Source organism: Pyrus communis, chromosome 16, assembly GCF_041283825.1.
Source record: "Pyrus communis isolate YQ-2024b chromosome 16, ASM4128382v1, whole genome shotgun sequence".
Taxonomy (NCBI): domain Eukaryota; kingdom Viridiplantae; phylum Streptophyta; class Magnoliopsida; order Rosales; family Rosaceae; genus Pyrus; species Pyrus communis.
In genome coordinates this window covers 447,780-466,352 of record NC_142580.1, presented here as the reverse complement: position 1 = coordinate 466,352, position 18,573 = coordinate 447,780, and the positions used below count along the sequence as shown (strand labels likewise).

At 38.1% G+C, this 18,573-nt stretch overlaps 4 protein-coding genes across 18 annotated transcripts; 3 read left to right on the top strand and 1 right to left on the bottom strand.

Annotated features, from left to right (window-relative positions):
* Positions 1–106: 106 nt before the first annotated feature.
* LOC137730788 (ADP-ribosylation factor GTPase-activating protein AGD4) lies at positions 107–7,335 on the bottom strand. Its single transcript, XM_068469748.2, has 19 exons — positions 7,080–7,335; positions 6,467–6,543; positions 6,225–6,325; positions 5,760–5,830; positions 5,503–5,565; positions 5,307–5,351; positions 4,885–4,950; positions 4,729–4,776; positions 4,531–4,626; positions 4,368–4,409; positions 3,863–4,078; positions 3,462–3,593; positions 3,080–3,298; positions 2,783–2,869; positions 2,413–2,682; positions 1,673–1,794; positions 1,471–1,561; positions 560–1,023; positions 107–472 (listed from the first exon to the last, which is right to left on the bottom strand). The coding sequence occupies exons 1-19, from the start codon at positions 7,125–7,127 to the stop codon at positions 358–360; spliced, it is 2,373 nt and encodes a 790-aa protein (XP_068325849.1). The 5' UTR covers positions 7,128–7,335; the 3' UTR covers positions 107–357.
* Positions 7,336–9,163: 1,828 nt separating this feature from the next.
* On the top strand, positions 9,164–12,413 carry XRCC2 (homolog of X-ray repair cross complementing 2 (XRCC2)). Of its 6 annotated transcripts, XR_015957701.1 has the most exons (11): positions 9,164–9,416; positions 9,534–9,681; positions 9,784–9,881; positions 10,008–10,078; positions 10,220–10,282; positions 10,381–10,518; positions 10,621–10,714; positions 10,919–10,955; positions 11,072–11,172; positions 11,266–11,357; positions 11,573–12,413. XR_015957701.1 is itself a non-coding variant. In XM_068471280.2 (10 exons), exons 1-10 carry the CDS (start codon positions 9,240–9,242, stop codon positions 11,287–11,289), a joined length of 951 nt encoding a protein of 316 aa, XP_068327381.1. In that variant the 5' UTR covers positions 9,164–9,239; the 3' UTR covers positions 11,290–12,413. The 6 variants fall into 6 exon arrangements, 3 of the variants coding, with proteins under 3 accessions (XP_068327381.1, XP_068327379.1, XP_088543624.1); XR_015957699.1 differs by having other exon boundaries at positions 9,534–9,881; positions 11,573–11,703; XM_068471280.2 differs by having other exon boundaries at positions 11,266–12,413.
* A 106-nt stretch (positions 12,414–12,519) lies between these two features.
* Positions 12,520–15,751, top strand: UNG (uracil dna glycosylase). 4 transcript variants are annotated; one of them, XM_088687496.1, is made up of 6 exons: positions 12,520–13,034; positions 13,116–13,825; positions 14,063–14,093; positions 14,307–14,442; positions 14,952–15,035; positions 15,364–15,751. In XM_088687496.1, exons 1-6 carry the CDS (start codon positions 12,617–12,619, stop codon positions 15,428–15,430), a joined length of 1,446 nt encoding a protein of 481 aa, XP_088543622.1. In that variant the 5' UTR covers positions 12,520–12,616; the 3' UTR covers positions 15,431–15,751. The 4 variants fall into 4 exon arrangements, 3 of the variants coding, with proteins under 3 accessions (XP_088543622.1, XP_088543623.1, XP_068327378.1); XR_015957698.1 differs by having other exon boundaries at positions 12,526–13,034; positions 13,116–13,486; positions 14,046–14,093; XM_088687497.1 differs by having other exon boundaries at positions 12,529–13,034; positions 13,116–13,486; positions 14,952–15,090; positions 15,364–15,590.
* Positions 15,752–16,182: 431 nt separating this feature from the next.
* LOC137731579 (uncharacterized) lies at positions 16,183–18,261 on the top strand. 7 transcript variants are annotated; one of them, XM_068470719.2, is made up of 7 exons: positions 16,183–16,327; positions 16,483–16,554; positions 16,729–17,004; positions 17,126–17,263; positions 17,458–17,514; positions 17,662–17,796; positions 17,888–18,261. In XM_068470719.2, the coding sequence occupies exons 3-7, from the start codon at positions 16,732–16,734 to the stop codon at positions 17,951–17,953; spliced, it is 669 nt and encodes a 222-aa protein (XP_068326820.1). In that variant the 5' UTR covers positions 16,183–16,327; positions 16,483–16,554; positions 16,729–16,731; the 3' UTR covers positions 17,954–18,261. The 7 variants fall into 7 exon arrangements, with proteins under 7 accessions (XP_068326820.1, XP_068326822.1, XP_068326823.1 ...); XM_068470721.2 differs by having other exon boundaries at positions 16,483–16,606; XM_068470725.2 differs by having other exon boundaries at positions 16,192–16,327; positions 17,874–18,261.
* Positions 18,262–18,573: the final 312 nt, after the last annotated feature.

The window sequence follows — 18,573 nt, the reverse complement described above, 5'->3', positions numbered from 1 at the left end:
TGTGAGAATTAACGACTTTTAATTTGGGATTTCCATTTCTCATTTTCATAAATGCCTCGCTTCCTGTACATCGTGCGGCCCAAAGTATAAATGAATCAATGAAAAGTAAATGAAGATGTGTGGTTTATTTAATGTAAATATTAAATGGATCTCAATAAAATTCATAACTAAAAGATGCATAAATAAACCAATCTGACCAAGAGGTAAGAACATTTTAATTTAAAGACAAATTACATTACATTATGAAAAGAACTGTGATGAAGAAAATACTTGTGACACCTACAAAGATTAACAGACAAAAACTCGACGGAACTCCTCTTCTGACATAGGAATTTGGCTCCGGACGAATTTTCCATTTCACTCGTGTTCAGAAAGTAGTATGAACAACTCCTCGTCTGTAATTGCTCCCATCTCCATCGCTCTTTCTAATGCACTTTGCCCTCCCCCATCTTGAATTGACGGGCGTGCACCCCTGCATCACAAGTTTTCGTTTAAACACTAGAAAAAGGATGAATTTGTTTCTGTCAAGCACAGTTTTCAACCCAAATAGATACATTACCTCCTAAGTAGCCACTTTGCCAATGAGTTGTTCCCGCTGGTGATGCAGTGGTGCAAAGGAGTCCTTCCATGGAAATCACGCAAATTCATGTTGGCACCAAACTGCAGCAGCAATTCAACCATCATCGGATTGCCGGAGTGACAAGCCAGATGCAATAATGAACAACCTTGAAGACAGTTCCCAGGCTCATTGGACTCCTTGATTCTATCACACGCTGCTGGATCATACAGTTTCATCTCCATTGTGTTAAAATCCGACTCCGACTGTATTGCTTCAGCATGGTGATATAAATCATGAGTAACCACATTCTCAAAGGCGGTGTCGACAATATTCACATCTGACATCACGATAATGCGGTAGACTTCTTGTAAATTACCAGCCTTGACTGCTTCCCATATATCTGATGCAAGAACAGGCATGCCCGATGCAGCTACATCTCTAATAACCATCACTTTCTCTACATACTGCTTGTGGGAAAACAATTATTCTTCACATTAACAATAACAGCCTTTTTCTTAGTTTTATGGAAAAATAAAAGTCAAGATAATTACAGTACGTCATAGACAGTCGACGGTAATAGCATAATAGGAGAAACATTCAGAACACAACGGAAATTGGAAGTTGATAGGAAGATGTGTTCATACGGTAAATACAATGGCAAACAAATGGCAAAGAGACTTGAAACAAGTAACTTCTATGTCAGTGTCCAATGTCTATTAAGCTGGCATAGAGATACAGTTATCCCTGTTTTCTATCATATTTAACTTCTGCATAAAGTTGGATCTTTAAGATTCACCATTCTTTTCTTTTTGGTTGTTTTAAGTGCAATAATTTCACGAAAACTTAATGCAACTTTCAAACTATACGCATTTCCTTATATTAGAATTGAGCAATGGAAGTTAATGGATTACCTTTGCTTGAATGTATATTTCCTTATGCTGAGCTGCATCCTTGGGGCCTGGTTTTAAAACTGGAGCCCTCATGTCCTTCGAACCATCCAGTCTGCAAAAGAGTTTCAAATCCAACTAGAATCACAGCAGTACACACAACTTTAAATACCCCAAAGCACATTACTTAGATGATTACATGGTAAATAAAAATTGGAGTTCTTACTTTTCATTCTCAAGTAGAAGCGTTCCCTCCCATACAGAATTACAATATGCATTACCCAAGTTGCGAAATAAGTCCACAAGTATAGGTTCCCAAACCTTGACATCTAATGTTAGAGATCTCACCTGCAGTTATTAGTACAAAGTACTCTTTCATTGTCAACCGAGAAGTCATGATAATCATATCTCATTCCTAAGCCACTTTCTTTTCTACAGTGTTTTAATGCATAATACTTGCTAAAGATAATTTCAAAATAACAGGATTTGTTCAACACTTTAAATGTTTTGGCATGCAGGACTTTCCACAATAACAAACACGGTCCACATCTTTCATCGCATAGAAGGGTAGACCAAAACAAAGATAATACAAAATAGGGAAATTGGGCTTACTAGCCGTTATACAAATACACCAACCAAAATTAGCTCTGCTCTCAAAATGCACTATCTTTTGGCATAAAATAATCCAATCTCCACTAGCTCTATTTGACGAAAATATCACAAATAATGTGTCAAAAATCTACCAATATTGTGTCAAGAATTTATTAATATTGTGCCGATAACGAGGGTATTTTCGTTAAAGAGAGCTAATAGAAATTGCATTGTGAACGTAGGGCTATTTTTTATTGGTGGGTTTGTAAAAGTGCTACTAAGCCCAATTACCCTATAATATAAACTGGAAGCTAGCTAACATCCATCCCAGAGAAAAAATACAATCAGTTCTCGACTTTTCATTTCTTTGCTCACCTTTGAAATGTGTACACCAAGATTCCGGTGAACACCAGAACATTCGATGCACATCAGTACGCCAAGATTAAGAGATGCCCAGTCAGGCTCAGGAGCACCACACTCCGCACAAAGATCATTTCCAGGAATTCTCCTGAGAATACTAGAAACAGAATCTACTCTGTTGAATTTTCTGGTATTTCCTAAACTTTCAGTGCTTTTCACTCTACGAATATCATAAGTACCAAGAGAAGATTTACTACTCTCGTGATTCACAGTTCCAGGATGTGGCTGCAGAAAATATAACGAAAGTTTGTTAGTATTAGCTTTCATTCATACAAATCTTAATATTTAGTTATACAGAAAAGTCACAGGCTTTCAAGGTAGGGACCTGGTCAAGAAGCTGAAAATTCAAAAGAGATGCAATAACTCCTGCTATTTTGTTTGTCCAATCCATCCTATCAGCTTCATTTTCAGCCTGACCAAACAGAAGGTAAATAGTAGCCCATCACAATGTCGTCCCAAATACTTCAATTATATAGCTAATGATTCAGCGAAATAACATATGCACGAATGTAATTTGTACAATGGTTATCTCAAGAGTTCAGATGAGTTAAGCCATGCATGCAATTAAAGTACTACAGTACAGCAGCACAAAGCAATAACCAACAACCAATCAACTAATTACCTGCAATGTGTAAGTTTTCAATGGGGATATTATTCTAAAGCAAAGTCGAAGATCTGTATCCTCTGCGTCCATCTTTATTGTTGAGGTACGCAGATCAACAGTACGGCAGCCCAGAATGTTTTCATTAAGTGACGCGACCCTATGTCTTGAACGAAATCTGCTAAACACACCACTGTGATGTTCCGGTGAGCGCGTGAAATGATGTGACTGGGAGCCGCCCTACGATGGTAACAGATACAAGAGAAGAAAATTCATGGTCTACGCAATAAAACTAACATCTCTGCAATATAACATGTGTGGTATGGTAAACTTATTTAAAGTAATTCAAAGATAGAGAATGCACTAGTTACAGAGAAGATTTAGCAGAGAAAATGTAACACACCATGGGTTTGGTACCCTTAATTCTGTAATAAAATAAAGCCCCATGACTGTTCAGAACGAAAAACCTCCTCTTCCAATCTCCCCTCAAACTTGAAGATCGTTTCACCAGATATCCTTGCTTGATAGTCTGGACCTAAAATATGAAACAAAAAAAATAATAATTATGTGATTAACCTTCTTTGCAGTACAGTAATATTACCAATAAAGTGGCAGAGTCTTGTTAAAAGTTGAGTTCTAAGAATACAAATAATAGGAGACACTTATAAGCCAAAAATGGAAGACACATTTTAACATTTTCTACAAATAGAAAGGAAGCTCACATAATGAAAATGTGCAATCAGGCAAAAAAATAAACTCACTAGTTTAACAATGAAAAAAGGCTTCTTCAACCAATGCTATTACCTTCCCATTTGCACTGGACTGCATGATTGCTTCTATGTTTTTGTGAGAAGCTAAACCAAGGGCACGATTTCCATCAGCCACTGCAGGAGGCTCAATATTACTGGAAGCTCGTATACTGTCCAGCTCAGCTTGTGTCCTATATTCCTGAATCCTTTTGTGAAGTTTATCTTGTTCAACAGTGGCCTGTTCTTTAGATTGTTGTGCGTATGTTAACACCTGATTTCAGGAAAACAAGTTCATTATTAATTGAAAAGATATTTCCCTGAAGCAACAAAAGTTGAATAGTCCAGAGTAAATGACACTGATAAATTAAAATACTTGTAAAAATGGACAAACATAAAAAGGTTCTGCCCATGGCATGCATGTCAATGACACAAAATCATCAATTGAGATCAGGATAAACTTTACGAATCACCTCTCTTGCATGAATCACCTCTCTTATTTGTAAGAACACGCATCCTTAATATATCCATAACTATCAATAAAAAGTGAATTACATTCATACCTGGTGAATATATGGTTCCATTTGGCTGAATAACTCGTATCCCTAAATCACAAAAGGAAAATATAAAAAATGACAAAAAAATAAAAAATAAAAAATCTTCACAATTGTCAAAATGGCATACATTCAGATGTAAAGAAAACATCTAATGATTGCATAAACAGACCAGCTTAAAGTATCTCAGATGCGCATCCATGATTGCACTAATAGATTCCAAAAACTCATACTTCTTTTTTGCTTCAATATTCATTAGTGAGTTTACCTGCAGTCCTTAAGATCACAGAAAAAGGTCATTACAAGCAGAAACCTTTAAGGAAAATATATGTGACAGATGCAAAGAGATCTGCAAACAGAGAAGACATACTAGGTTGAAGCGGCTTTTCTCAAATGTTGATTTTGAATTTTGTAGATCCTGTCATGAACAAAAGATGGTGAGCTCCTCAACTTTTCAAACAAGAGGGTATCTACAGTCTAGGCAAGCTACTTTAGTTAGTAAATACTTTAATTAACAGGCACACACCTCCTCTAGTTCTGCAACAATGTCTTCCCGTGTATTCTTCTTTAAGGACACAAACTTTTCCCGTGCCTGAATTGAATAAAACAAAACTTTATGCAACTTCATTAGATGTCAACCCAAGGATACCTAAAAGCTACCAACGAGAAAACTAATCAAAAGACATTGTTATAATATATTGGCAACCAAGGAGATCTAAGATGTATAATATATTGGCTCATCCTTCATACAAAAAAACAACATATTAATAAGTTCCACCTGATTCTGAATCTATAAGACACAGCCCAATGGCAAACTAGGTAGGTCCAAGAAACTAGAAGCTTCACATTTTGGGGACAGTAGCTACTATGAAAAGCAAGTATAAATATATAAATTGAATTAACATTATTGCCACACAGGTACAAAATGTTCAAGGTGATCAGCGATACCTGATCATAACCATGTATAGCTTTGTCGAATTGACGTCGGGACTCCTGCAAAATGAATAGAAAAGCACGTAAGGCAAAAGAAATCAAAATTTTTTTACTTCATCTCAGGAGCCCGAACTTCATCCACTGCCACAGTGCCAGCACCAATTTCCATTGGTATCGTTATAGTAGCAGTACATAGAAACAAAGAAATTACCTTTGCATCTTGCAGATCAACTGTCATAAAGTGCATCAACCGATCAACTAAAACGTGCTCTACCTGTAATCCATAATTTTACCCACTAAGAATGTAAAAAATAGAGAGAAAAGATAAAGAAGTTTACATAATGTTGCTTAAATATATTTTCTCCTTTTCGATTCACCATTCGTACATAATACATAAAACCTTGACTCACTTTCACTATTTAACATATTTAGAAAGATTATTAGGGTGATTTGCTATCTAAGACTCACTTGGGAGCGAAGAAGCTCTTTATAAGTGGCAAGCTCTTGAAATGCAGTAACGAATTTGGATAATACTGGACCTGGAAGAAAATATCACATATATAGCAAGTTACAATAACAAATCAAAACAGAACCAAAAATGAATGCTTTCCTTTCAACAGAAAAAGTCAGCAGAAAGAAAAAGTAGGATGATAAACATAACACGGTTGAACTGAATTTCTTTTTTATTTTAATTTATTACATGAGGTTTCTTTCACATTCGATGTTATACCAAAATTACCCCATAATTACAGCTTAATATGCAAAATTTCACTGTTCTCTTTTACAAAATTTGTTGATAACTACCATTAGAATCATTTCCTATTAGAAAAACCCTCCAATGAAATTTTGAAAATCATTACTTATCATTTTTCAGAAGCTCCTTTATGATTTCTAGACATTTTCTAGAAAAAAACAATTATCAATCCTAACAACCTCCAATGGATACACTAATAGGATCGTCCAGTCCACCACCAAATGCTTCCAAAGATTCTGAAAAAATGGTGTCTCCATTGCATGCTTCTTCCAGAGCCCCCCTGTGAGCAAAACAAAGCCAAAAATAAAAACATGCCTCAGCCAATGAGTTTAAGCTTTATTATAAAAGAGCGAACTTTGATTCTTCAATTCATAAGTAGAACCAATAAAACAGTTTCCTGGGAATATCGTTATACACTTACATAAACTTCTTAGACCCTTTGCATAATTTTTGGCAGCGATCTTTCAACTCATCAGTTGTTTGTTCCATAGAATATATCTGTCAAAGAATCCAAATTTCACCATTCCGATACCATTTAAGAACACGAGAGACGCCAACAACATACAACATTAGCCATAGCATCTATAAAACCTGTTAAATTTGACTATAGCTAGTCTTCGAATTAAAAAATAAATGAAAAATATAAACTACACCAAAAGATGTCTAATTTTTCTCCTGAAATTTGACTTTCCTCGCCTATCTCCTTCTTAACAAGTTCCATGCAATTAATCAACATGCTGTGAATATAACTGTGCATATATATATATATATATATATATATATATATATATATATGTGTGTGTGTGTGTATAACTAATTCAAGTACAAAATTCTTTTGCAATCCAGTAAAACTAATTGTCAGCTGAAAATATTTCTTTGAAATAGTACAATCATTACACCAAAAAGCCGAGAGAATTTTGCAATTTACAGTGAGCTAGTGCAATTTCTCGTTCCAAATTCATGAGATTTCAAAGATTGAAGCTTTTACGAGAATCCGAAATCCGAATATATACATATATACACACATATATTACCTGCTTCTGAAACATTGGGGAATCCTCGAGCTTGATGAAGGCCGCCATTTTTTTCCCTCTCAAAATTTGGAGATCCAATCGCAATCTCTGCTTGTCTCTTTCTTTCTTTATTCTGTATTTCGCTCGATTCTCCAGCTACTTCTCAGAGTTTTCCAGATCGAATTCGCGCGGAGGGGTTATTTGGTCAAATTTCCCACCACCGATTCGCGGACTCCCGAAAATTTCATATTAGAAGACTTCTTGCGCGCGTATGGATAATCTCACCTTGTTTGGGCCCTTCGATGGTGATGGACGAATATTTTTCACCGTTGGATTTCGTATAAGTCAAGTAATTTTTATTTTTATTTTTTAAATTTCCAAGTAAACCGTGTCATACTTTAATGGAAGTTCTGATGAAAATATTCACATGACTATAAAACTGTCACATAATTTACATTTCGTGAAAAAAACTTAATATATAAAAATTTATAAATAAAAGAATAATAAAGCAAGAATTATAATAATTGTATGGATAATGCAGAAAATAAATATTTTAAACTAAGTTTACAAACTAAAAGACATAGTTATTAAAAATTAAATTATTATTTAAATATTGATTAATGTGTTTATTTTTTATTTATGATACCTTATTAGCCCTAGACCCGTGGGGTACACCCAAAGCTCATGGGGAGATCTTTGATGGTGGAGGATGATGGGGTTTGATGGATTTGATTTTGAGTATACCCTTGAGTTTATTCTACCATGCGGATTTGTTGATTTGGATAAAGGAACCTAAGGGCTTGTTCACTACTAAGAGTGCGTACTTTGTGGCTCAATCAGGTCCGGGAATGAGTGGTGATGAGCCTATAGGATCAATGATTAATGGTGATACAAGATTCCTATGGAAAGCTTTGTGGCGAGCTAAGGTCCCGGGGAAAGTGAAAATTTGTGTATGGCGTGGGTATATGAATGTTTTGCCTTCCAAAGTTAATCTGAAGAGTAGATGGGCAATTATGAACGATACTTGTGGCTTTTGTGATAAAGAGGCAGAGACTGTTAAACATGCTCTTCTAATGTGTCCTAGAGCGGCAGTGGTGTGGTTTGGAAGTCCATTAGGCATCCATTATTTTCATCTAATTGAGGAGGCCTTTGGTCGTTGGTTGGAGTATATGGCGCAAAATGTGTCCAAGGAAAGCTTTGACTTGCCCCTTGTTCTTGTTTGGAGTATTTGGAAGGTTCTTAATGAGTTCATTTGGAATGGTGTTGAGCCTTCTCCTTTGGATACCCAAATCAAGGCATATACATGGTTGGCTGAGTTTAAAAAATGGAATGAGGGGGCACCGCATAACTCTTTGGCAAGAACAACTAAATGGCAACCGCCGGCACATGGTTGGATAAAATGTAATTTTGATGCATCATGGGATGTGCAGGGGTCGATTGGAGGGTGTGGGTTGGTTGTGAAAAGCTCATAGGGTAGGTTTTTCGCAGCACAAGTGAGCAGAGTGGTGGCCTTGAGATCAGCACTTCATGCAAAGGCAACAGTTGCTAGGGCATCAATTTTATTCTTGTGCATATGGGTCACATAGCAGGTTCAGGTAAAAGGGGATGCATTGTTGGTGATTTATGCCATTCAAAATGCAGGTGCAGTATTTAGTGGTCATTATGGTTATATGTTCGACAATATGAGGAGGCTTATGCAAGACTTCAAACAATGGAAAATCACATTTGGTCGAAGAGAGACGAATAAGGTGGCTCATCGCCTTGTGAGGTTTAGTCTTACTGTTAATCACCTGGTTTCTTGGTTTGAAGAATCTTCTGATGTAATTTTTCATTTATTATTAAAGGATAGTACTAGTAGTTAATTTGGTGCGGCCTGCTTTTTTTCCCTTCGATCGAGTTGAAAGGCCCGACAAGGTTTTTATCGAGACTCATTGTAAGCACTATATCCTTAATTTGTACGTATTTCAATCTTCAATGAATATCGTACTTTTCCTAAACAAAAATAAAAATGATACGTTATTAATTTTTGTAAATTTGATTTTTAAATTACTGTCTCCGTAACATTATTATTTTTTTTATATTTAAGCTTTTTGGAGTCTGTCAAAATCAAAGGCGAGTACGCGCACCCACCACACCACTCGTCCCGCCCAAAACCTTGGCGTCGCTTGGGAACGATTGCAAATGACGCCCAAAAGGTGGATCGATGGGGACGAGAGCGCCGCCGAGATGCTCGGTCGGGTTGCGGCGGAGCGACCCTTCTTGCTCATTCCCCCTCTCCACCGCGTTCCTCTCCGCGTTGGCAATGTTGTGGAGCTCGTCGGGCCCTCTTCTTCCGCCAAAACCCTCATCCTCATTCAAGTCAGTGTTCGGTTTTTTTCCATTATTTAATTTATTTTTAGTTCATCGTTTACTATTTCGTTCACAAGATTGATATCTTTTTTTTATGTAAAAGTTGATTCTGTTATGTTTGATTAGGCTGCTGTGAACTGCATTCTCCCAAAGGAGTGGAATGGGGTGCACTATGGGGGCTTGGAGCGTTTGGTAATGTTCCTTGACTTGGATTGCCGCTTCGACGTTCTCCGCCTTTCGGAGATGCTAAAGCTCCGAATTATGGAGCCCAATGGTGAGTTTTGGCGTTGGTGTTCCTCATTTACTAAGAAGAAGAATGAAGAATTTTCATTTGATATTGCTGCTAAAACTTTTTGTTCTGCAAAATTTGCTTTAGGGTCAATGAATTACGACGAGGGTTTGTTTAATTTGTGCATGAGACGCTTCTTGTATGTCCGTTGCTACGATAGTCTTCAGTTTCTTGCCACTCTCAAGGTAAGAAGAAGCTCTTTTACTTTCATATAAGCTTGTATTCAGAACAAGAAACGAAGGGAAAAAAATTATCTTTTGTAGATGGTTGAAGAATGTATAACAGTGGGTTTATTTATCCTTGTATTTTAGACAATGCATTATCGGCTTCGAAAGGAGAAAGAAGAGCATCATGTTAGCATTTATTTACTCATGATTGACAGGTTTGTATTGGAATCCGGGATGTCGTATCACGTTTCCTCCTTTGCTCAAATCATGATGTTGCTGTATATACACATTTTGACTGAGAGAATATTCAGTTTAATTTGACAATTGATCTCTTATTGGCCTCCTTATTTTGACAGTATTGGATCTTTCCATTGGATAGATCGTGGCTCAACATTCTTTCCGCTTGGGGGCGAGAAGAGGTAACTAATATAGTTTGTTACCTTTGTTCATAGCATATTTGTTATCTCTATACTCTTGAATGACTCTGATTATAAATAATTAACGGTCTGTTGCATAGGAAACGCCTCTCTCTTCAGAGTGTGTCTGACGCTGTCGTTCAGGAGATCAGAAAGCTTCAGCTGGTGCATCCCATGCTTGTGATAACTACAAAAGAAATAATTTTGGGGAATGCATATGGTGCTTATGAGGCCAAACAGTGAGTTCATTCGAAAACTCAAAAACTTTAACTTCAGCTGTGTTGTATATGCATGCTTTGCGATATACTATGCTGGCCTCAGTTGTTAATACAGAATTTCAGAAATACATCTTTTCCAGAGGTCTCAGATTTAAGAAATTCAACGAGTAATACTCAACAGCTTCCATATCGCGAGTACATGCCATCCGTCTGGCAGGTAATATTCATCAATAGTTGTAATATTGTGAGGTAGGGTGCAGGGAATTTTAAAATTATGACTCAGAAAATCAAGAATCTTAATTTTTAGAGGGATGGATGGATAGAGGGATAGCTAGAGATATGTTTATCGAGCTCAGTTGACATGAGTTCTTGTGATTGCTTGTTGTACCTCTAATACTTTGTTTTTGCTCGCATGTTACAGTCCTTTGTTACACACAAGTTACTTGTACGAGCTTCAGGTTAATAATTTTTCTTTTCATGGAAAATATTTTTGCTAATATTTGTAATTCTTTTTCTTGTCAATTAATTAATATCATTGACTACAGATATGAATTTTGTTATTTCCTCCTTCCAGATGATCATCTGCCGATAAGACATCATGAAGAATCTTCCCTCTATTTGTCTGAATGGTTGTTGCCTTCACTTAGTTTCCGAGACAAGTTTATCGTGAAAGATGTGAGAAATCTCCGTGTTTCTCATGATTGACAACTCTTAAAAAAATCTTTAGTTTTTGTTTTACATAATTGAGGCCGTAATCTGCTTCTGCAGGCTGGTATCGTTATTGTCTCCTGATGAGAATCTGGGAGGCAAATGGAGTGCTGTCTCCTTATTTCGTGAACTCTTATGGTGCCAAGTATCAGGTGGTGGTTCTGCTCCTCCCTCGCATTTTTGCATTAATGTTTGCATAATATATGGGAGAGCTTGCAAAGTTAAAGCAAAGAACACATCCAATGTCATGGCTACGATGCATGGTTCAACAACCCAACATACGCGGGAGAGCTTGCGTAATTAATGTTATTGTCTCACACTTGGAAGATTTTGCTTTCTATCGTTATAGATTGCTTGGTCATTGCAGGAAACTATCAAAAAAAAGAAACAAGGGAGTTTGGGGTTCATGCACATCATGAAGATTATGGAAGTGCAGACTTGTGGTTGGGTTCCGGTTTTGGGGATTTGCCCCTCTAGTGGTACTGGTATCATCGTATTGGATTGACCTCCAGGTTGCAGCACATCGGATTGGAAGATAGCGTTCTGCTTGTTGCTTCGTTCGTGTAACACGAGGGCGGTGACCTCATGTATAAAAATTGAAGGGAACAAAGAGCAATCTTTTCTTTTGACAAATAACTAGATGAGGATATCATAGACCTAGCAGTGTACATGATTTGGAGACCATTTTGCAATTCATGTGTCAACATATCGACTCTCACGATTATGCTGTTTGTAAGGTGAAACAAAAGGAGGAATGACTATTTACGTGCAAAGGGCCAAACAAAAGGAGGAATGATAAGAAGCCAAGCAGTATCCGTTTACGGATATTCAGTCTCCATATGATAGTTTTATCTACATATATTTTTACTTTTCACACGTCCATATTTCACCTGCAAGCTTTTCCTTTATTCCCTAAGCTCGAAAACTTGGTGGAGCTCTCAAGAAAGGCCTTTTGACGTGGAGCTGATGCAGGGGCCAAGATCTGTTAGCTGCAATTGAGAGAATGACTTGTATGGAATTGAGTTCAGTTTGGCCACACTAGCAAATTTCTCGAGATAGTCAATGCTATAGGTTTGTGTGAAACCTTTTGCCACAAGACAAGCCCTCTTGATGGAGCCATAAGCTTTGTGTTTCATGGACCGACCTGCAGTCAAACGTACATTTGCCCCTTCGTAACGTGATCAGTTACCAATTGTCGTTATTCTTTAGATCTTCTATTTTTTTTATCATAGCTTTTTTCAATTTTCAACTGTTGAATTTGATAAATGAAGATGATCAATAGTAAAAAATTAATAAGAGCGTGTGTGAAGGATAAATGGATGTTTGAATAGCTATTTTTTAGTATCTATTGCTTTCCTCGTTTAGGACGAGATATGGGAATGGGAAAGGTTGAGATTTGACGAGAAAAAGAATGAGCTCGATCATTTTCCCCGGCGTCTGTAATTTTCCCGCCAATTCAAAAAGCACAATACGAGCGTTGGCGCCAATACACAAAGCATATCACTCTCGTCGTCTGAGCGCTAGCGGCATTCCGTCTGAAAAGGAGAGAAAAATGGGTTCAACACCGAAGACCGCTACCAAGAAAAACAAAACCCTATTCGATCTCTTCCCACCTGCCACCGCCCCCTCCTCCAAACGCTTCAAATCCGATTCCACCGCCAGTGCCACCCACTCTCTCTCGTCCCCCACCAACAATGACTCCTCCTCCGCCGCCTCCACAGACCTCACCGCCCAGCAGAAGTCACGCATCGAATTCCAAAAGCTGCTCGCCAAAGCCAGACGCAACCTCTCCATCTGCTCCGACAGAGTCTCCCATTCCAAGTCCAAAGGTATTCAATTAGTTAAATCAAATTTCGCTAAATTAATTACTTTCTGCAGATTAATTTTGGGTCAGGGTTATTACTAATTAGGCGAAGGAGTGAAACTGGAGGAGCTGTTGGTGGAGGGGACGTGGCTGGAAGCGTTGCCGTCGGAGCTTGAGAAACCCTACGCCAAGACCCTCTCCAAGTTCGTTGAGAGTGAGCTCTGCGGCAGCGTTCCCATATATCCGCCCACTCACTTGATCTTCAACGCTCTCAACTCCACCTCTTTCGACAGGGTCAAGGCTGTCATCCTGGGTCAGGACCCGTATCACGGTCCGGGTCAAGCCATGGGTCTCTCTTTCTCTGTTCCTGAGGGTGTCAATGTCCCCTCAAGTCTGGTTAATATATTCAAGGAACTGAACAAAGATCTTGGCTGTTCAATTCCATCTCATGGCAATCTTGAAAAATGGGCTGTTCAGGTTGTTGAGAGTTGTCCCACATTGGTGAGGGACAATGTTTGCTATGTGCTTATATGGTCTTGGGCTACTCCCCATATAGCCAATTGGTTTTATGGTGGAACCTCAATTTCATCATGGTATCAGAGCGGGTTGTCCTCGTGTGAAGCCAAACGGCCACACGCGCTCCACGTCACCCAGTTGTTGTCCACGTGTAGGCTTGAAAATCCGCCACACGTGCGGGGGCGTGTTGAGAGTTGTCCCACATTGGTGAGGGACAATGTTTGCTATGTGCTTATATGGTCTTGGGCTACTCCCCATATAGCCAATTGGTTTTATGGTGGAACCTCAATTTCATCACAGGTACACTTCTATTCATTTCTAAAAATCACTTTTGCTAGAATTGCTTCATATAAAAGCACTTGCAACTGCTTCTTAGATGTGCTTCTTCATGAAGTTTTTTCAGGTTGTAGAAGCATATACAAAACATAGGAACACTTTTTGTGCAAAACAAGTCTGGCTTCTGCTTGATTTAGCTTCTTTTATGTGATTTGTGAATATTGACCGACATTCATTTTTCAAGTTGATTCTGTTTTGTAGGGTGTTCTCTTGCTCAATGCTGTTCTCACTGGTGAGTTTCACATGTTCAACATTTTTCTCACGCTTCTTCAGCATACTTCTTATGATGCCCGTCTTCCATTTTACAACTAAAGCAGTAATTTTGTTAGTTCTATTCTATAATGTTCTAAAGTATATTGGTTCAGAAAATGCCAATGGCTTTTGATACTTGTCGCTACCATTTTCACCCATCTTGTGACCTTTCCGGTTTCCATTTCATATTCAGTTAGGAATCATCAGGCTAACTCTCATGCAAAGAAAGGATGGGAGCAATTTACTGATGCTGTTATCAAAACAATTTCACAAAAGAGGGACGGAGTTGTTTTTCTTTTGTGGGGAAACTCTGCTCAGCAGAAAATCAGGTCCGTTAATTTGTAACGTTGAGTTATATTTCATCCTCGGCCATGTTTAAGTTATTCCAATTTTCAGTGTGCTATTTGGATTTAACAGAGGGCCTAACATTGCGTCATACATCATATTCTTTCAATCATAAAACAACTTTCGGGAAATTTTCATCACTTGTTCAACAGTAAAATTGTGTGGGATATCAGTCAGTTAATTACATTGAGTCATTACAGCTATGAACTTGATTTCATAATATGTGAAATCCTGCAAATATCTGACACTGACTAAATTTGTGGCTGTTCCGTTTAGCAAGTTGTAAAGATATTCTGATTTACATCTAGTTGTAAAAAATTTAGCAGTCGTAAATCTCAATACTTGTACTCACTTGTAGCCCCAACAAAACAATAAAAGACACAACCTTGGGTGATCAGGATCTTCAACTTGGAATATATTGTTGGCTAAATGGGTTGAGAAGAATTTAGGGGTTTATACTTTAAAATTGATTGGAGAATATATTCTAATGCAGGTTGATTGATGAGTCAAAGCATCACATTCTCAAAGCGGCACATCCTTCTGGTTTGTCAGCAAACAGGGGCTTCTTTGGCTGCAGGTCAGTTTAACTCCATAATATTTGGTTCCCACTCTGCCATTTCTATCCAAATAAAGTAAGGATGGCGACATGCTTATAATTAGTGTGTTAAAAAGTTCGGGATCGGCTGTTATAACTGGTACTGCATTATCCTGGGTTTTCTTTGCTCTACTTATGCAAAATTTTCACCTGGTGTGCAACTTGCAAGTGCAATACCGGGTATAACTCCATGGGTTTGTTTTTTCTTTTTATACTCATGGAGGTTACATGTCTGGAAATATAATTGTATGTTATGACGTCAAGTAAAATTACATGGTAACAGATAATTTGCTCATCATGATGTGAACAGGCATTTTTCTCGCACGAACCAGCTTCTGGAGGAGATGGGCATTCCTCCCATAGACTGGCAACTTTGATTTACAAAAGCATCTCAGCAGCGAGCAGCACTTAATTGTAACTTATTTTGTATCTATGAAGTTCATGCATGACGACCTTTGGGACTTCTTCAGACGTTGATATATTAGTCGAATTGTACAGAATAGAGAAGCCTTTTGGTAGTTCTAAGTTTCTCACTCACTATCTGAGTAGTGTTGCCCCCTACGCTATTCATTTTGTCCGAGATAGTCTATTATTTTGTGTTTTTTGAATGTCTGCTCTTTCGTGGTAACAGAGAATTCCTTTCCCTTCAATTAGGTTGTACTTGTACGAAACAAATGGCAGTTCCTTCATTTCTCCTACGTAATTACGTTCCTAAATTTCATTTTCTAATCCCAATATTTTATCGTTTAAAACTAGTCGTTAGCATTGCAATAAAAAATGGTGGTGCCAAGGTGATAATGTCCCGAATCAATCATTCGACGTGATGTGACTTTATATTATTGGTCCAAAATTTCACAGTAATGTAGCGTGCATAGTATAGGTTAAGTCCTTGCAGTCACGGTTGGCAAATTCTACACGCCCTATCCACACTTATGGTGACTCCAGAAACACATCCCATATGCCCAACAAAACTTGACAGACTTGGATTTTCTGTCATCCACGTGACTAGTTGTGATTGGCCACAAGCTCACCAATGGTCAACACAAGCCACCACTCGCGAAGCAAAGGTTTCTTTGTCAGCCACGAGACCACTGCTGCTCTTAAGTAGCAATAGCCAACGGTCCTGATTAATTTGGCTAATTTAAGTACAATTCTGAGTTGTGAGCAGCCGATGAGTAGAGTATCAGTTGCAGAATCACCACTAAATTATTGCCATATCCAAAACGAAGCATTCGACTCAGATATCGTATCCGTTTGATTTGCTTCACTACCAGGTTGGATTTTTATATTACATGCTTGGTTTCTGCGGTTTGATTGTTGACGGTATTGTTTTTGTTCATATATTTTTTTCAAATTTAATTTCTGGCCATGTTTGAATGAATGGTTAAGCTAGAATCAGTATATTGAATCATGAATCTATTGTTGCTAGACGTGGGTTAAGCCAGTTGGTTAGGAAGCGTGCACGTCCCTCCACCCGAAGTTTGAATCCCGCTCCCCGCAGGTTAAACTATTGAGTCCTGAATCAGCAAGCATGGTTCTGAATTCTTGTTCTTGTAATTATCTTTTTCTTCAAAGAAAGCGTTTCGGATGTGTATATATGTTACTAAGGGTAACTCTTGTTCTAGGGATGCTAGAGAAATTTTGTAGTTGATACTGATGAGACTGCATTTTTCAGGACATGACGAGCATAATTTCAAGCCACCGTTGTAGTTGGTCGTTTGGAGTTCAGGAGACTGTTAACGTAGGAAAAGGATTCAACAAGGTTTTGTTTCCGGGATGTAATGGTTCATACTTCCCTTCAAGAGGATTGGGTTTTTCCACCGGTAATTGCCACATTCGTCATCAAAGCAATCGGAGACATAGGCCCATCTTTTCGAGTACAACAGATGATGGCAACGACATAAATCCAGATGACTCGGAAGATCCCAGTGATGCAAAAGAAACTGGAGGGGTAAGCTTTCTGCTGCCGTATTTGTGAACACACTGCTAACAAATTGCGTTGTGGTCTAATGTGTTCGTCTCAATCTACTCAACTTAATCTTGAGCCTAATGTGTGTGTATTATTACTTCAGGTGGATAAAAATGAAATGCTGAGAGAGAATCTTGAAAGACTGGTTGGTAGAGATGATTCCGCGTTTAGCGGGATAGACCTCGCAACTCTTATTAGGAACAAGTATGGCAGGTCCTATGACGTTCAACTCATCAAGAAGGTATGTTATACAGTAGGAATTCCTCGTTCGATTCAACTTTGGTTAAGTTAATATGGTGATTGCGATAGCTTGCACACATGAGTTGGAATTCCTTTGAGACTTTGATCAAGGATGATTTCCGTTCTGTATCCTGATGATATCGTAATTGGGGTTGATTAGAAAACTGTTTTAACTTGTGCATTTGCCCAACGTAGGAGTTCCTTGGAAGAAATCTCCTTGCTTTGAATGTCATGTGGAAGTATATGGAGCAGGTATCCAAATTCTTACTCAACAAATTTGAAAAACTTCTTGTTGGAACAAGCAACATATCATCACGAATCACGTATCTCGCTAGTATAACACGTCTGCAATGGGAACTGATACGAATTGAGCTAATCCGAATCCAAAATTTCCTTCAGAGATCGTTTCCACTGACGGAAGAAGAGTATCTGTTGAGGCTCGACGATGTTGCAAACACGTTGAAATGCTGGGGAGCTGTGTCTCATATCCGAAACAGCCTAGCAACGGTGAAAGAGAGGCCTCGGATAGGAAAGGTACTATAACATCATCCGATCCGCTCCTATCCGATCATCTGCAAGTAAAACCAATGTTTATGAGTAATTTGTTGTAGTGATTTTTGTGCAGGCAGTTAGCATTTTCATAGACATGGATGAGTCTGGAGGGCGTGCAAATGAATGGATTTACAAGTAAATTTGGGCAAGAGTTTGGAGTTGAAAGCAAATTGAACGCTTGTTTGCATATTTATGCAGCATATGAAAGCTCAGAGCTGCTAGATTAATTAGCTTTATAGCACAAATACGTCAGTCAGAGAGACTTGTTTGATGACCGACACAAATGTTCAGTATAAATATATTTTTTTTAACAAACGATATTGGAGATGAAAGAGTGGGCTAAGCCTCACAATAGGCTTGTCATAATAATGTGGTTCAAATTCGTCTTTGGTGAAAATCGAACTTAAAACCTTTCACTTACAAGTAAAGAGATATATAGTAACCGTAGTACTAAGTAGTAATATAAATATTAGATATGCGTTATTTGTTTATTTGGCTGGCTAGCAAGGAAAATCAAATTCTCTATATGACTAATAATCACCGAGGGTAGTACTTTTTATAGGATTAACCATGAATTTTATATTTGCATTTCACGCAAATCGTTATGCATTACTCGTTAGTGAATCAGACAATGTTGGTTAAGGAGAATTGAAATACGTCTGGGTCTTTTTGGTCTTTGAAAGAATGGACTATCGTGAGTTGGGGCGACTTTTCGGTCTTTGAAAGAATGGACTATCGTGAGTTGGGGCGAATTTAACA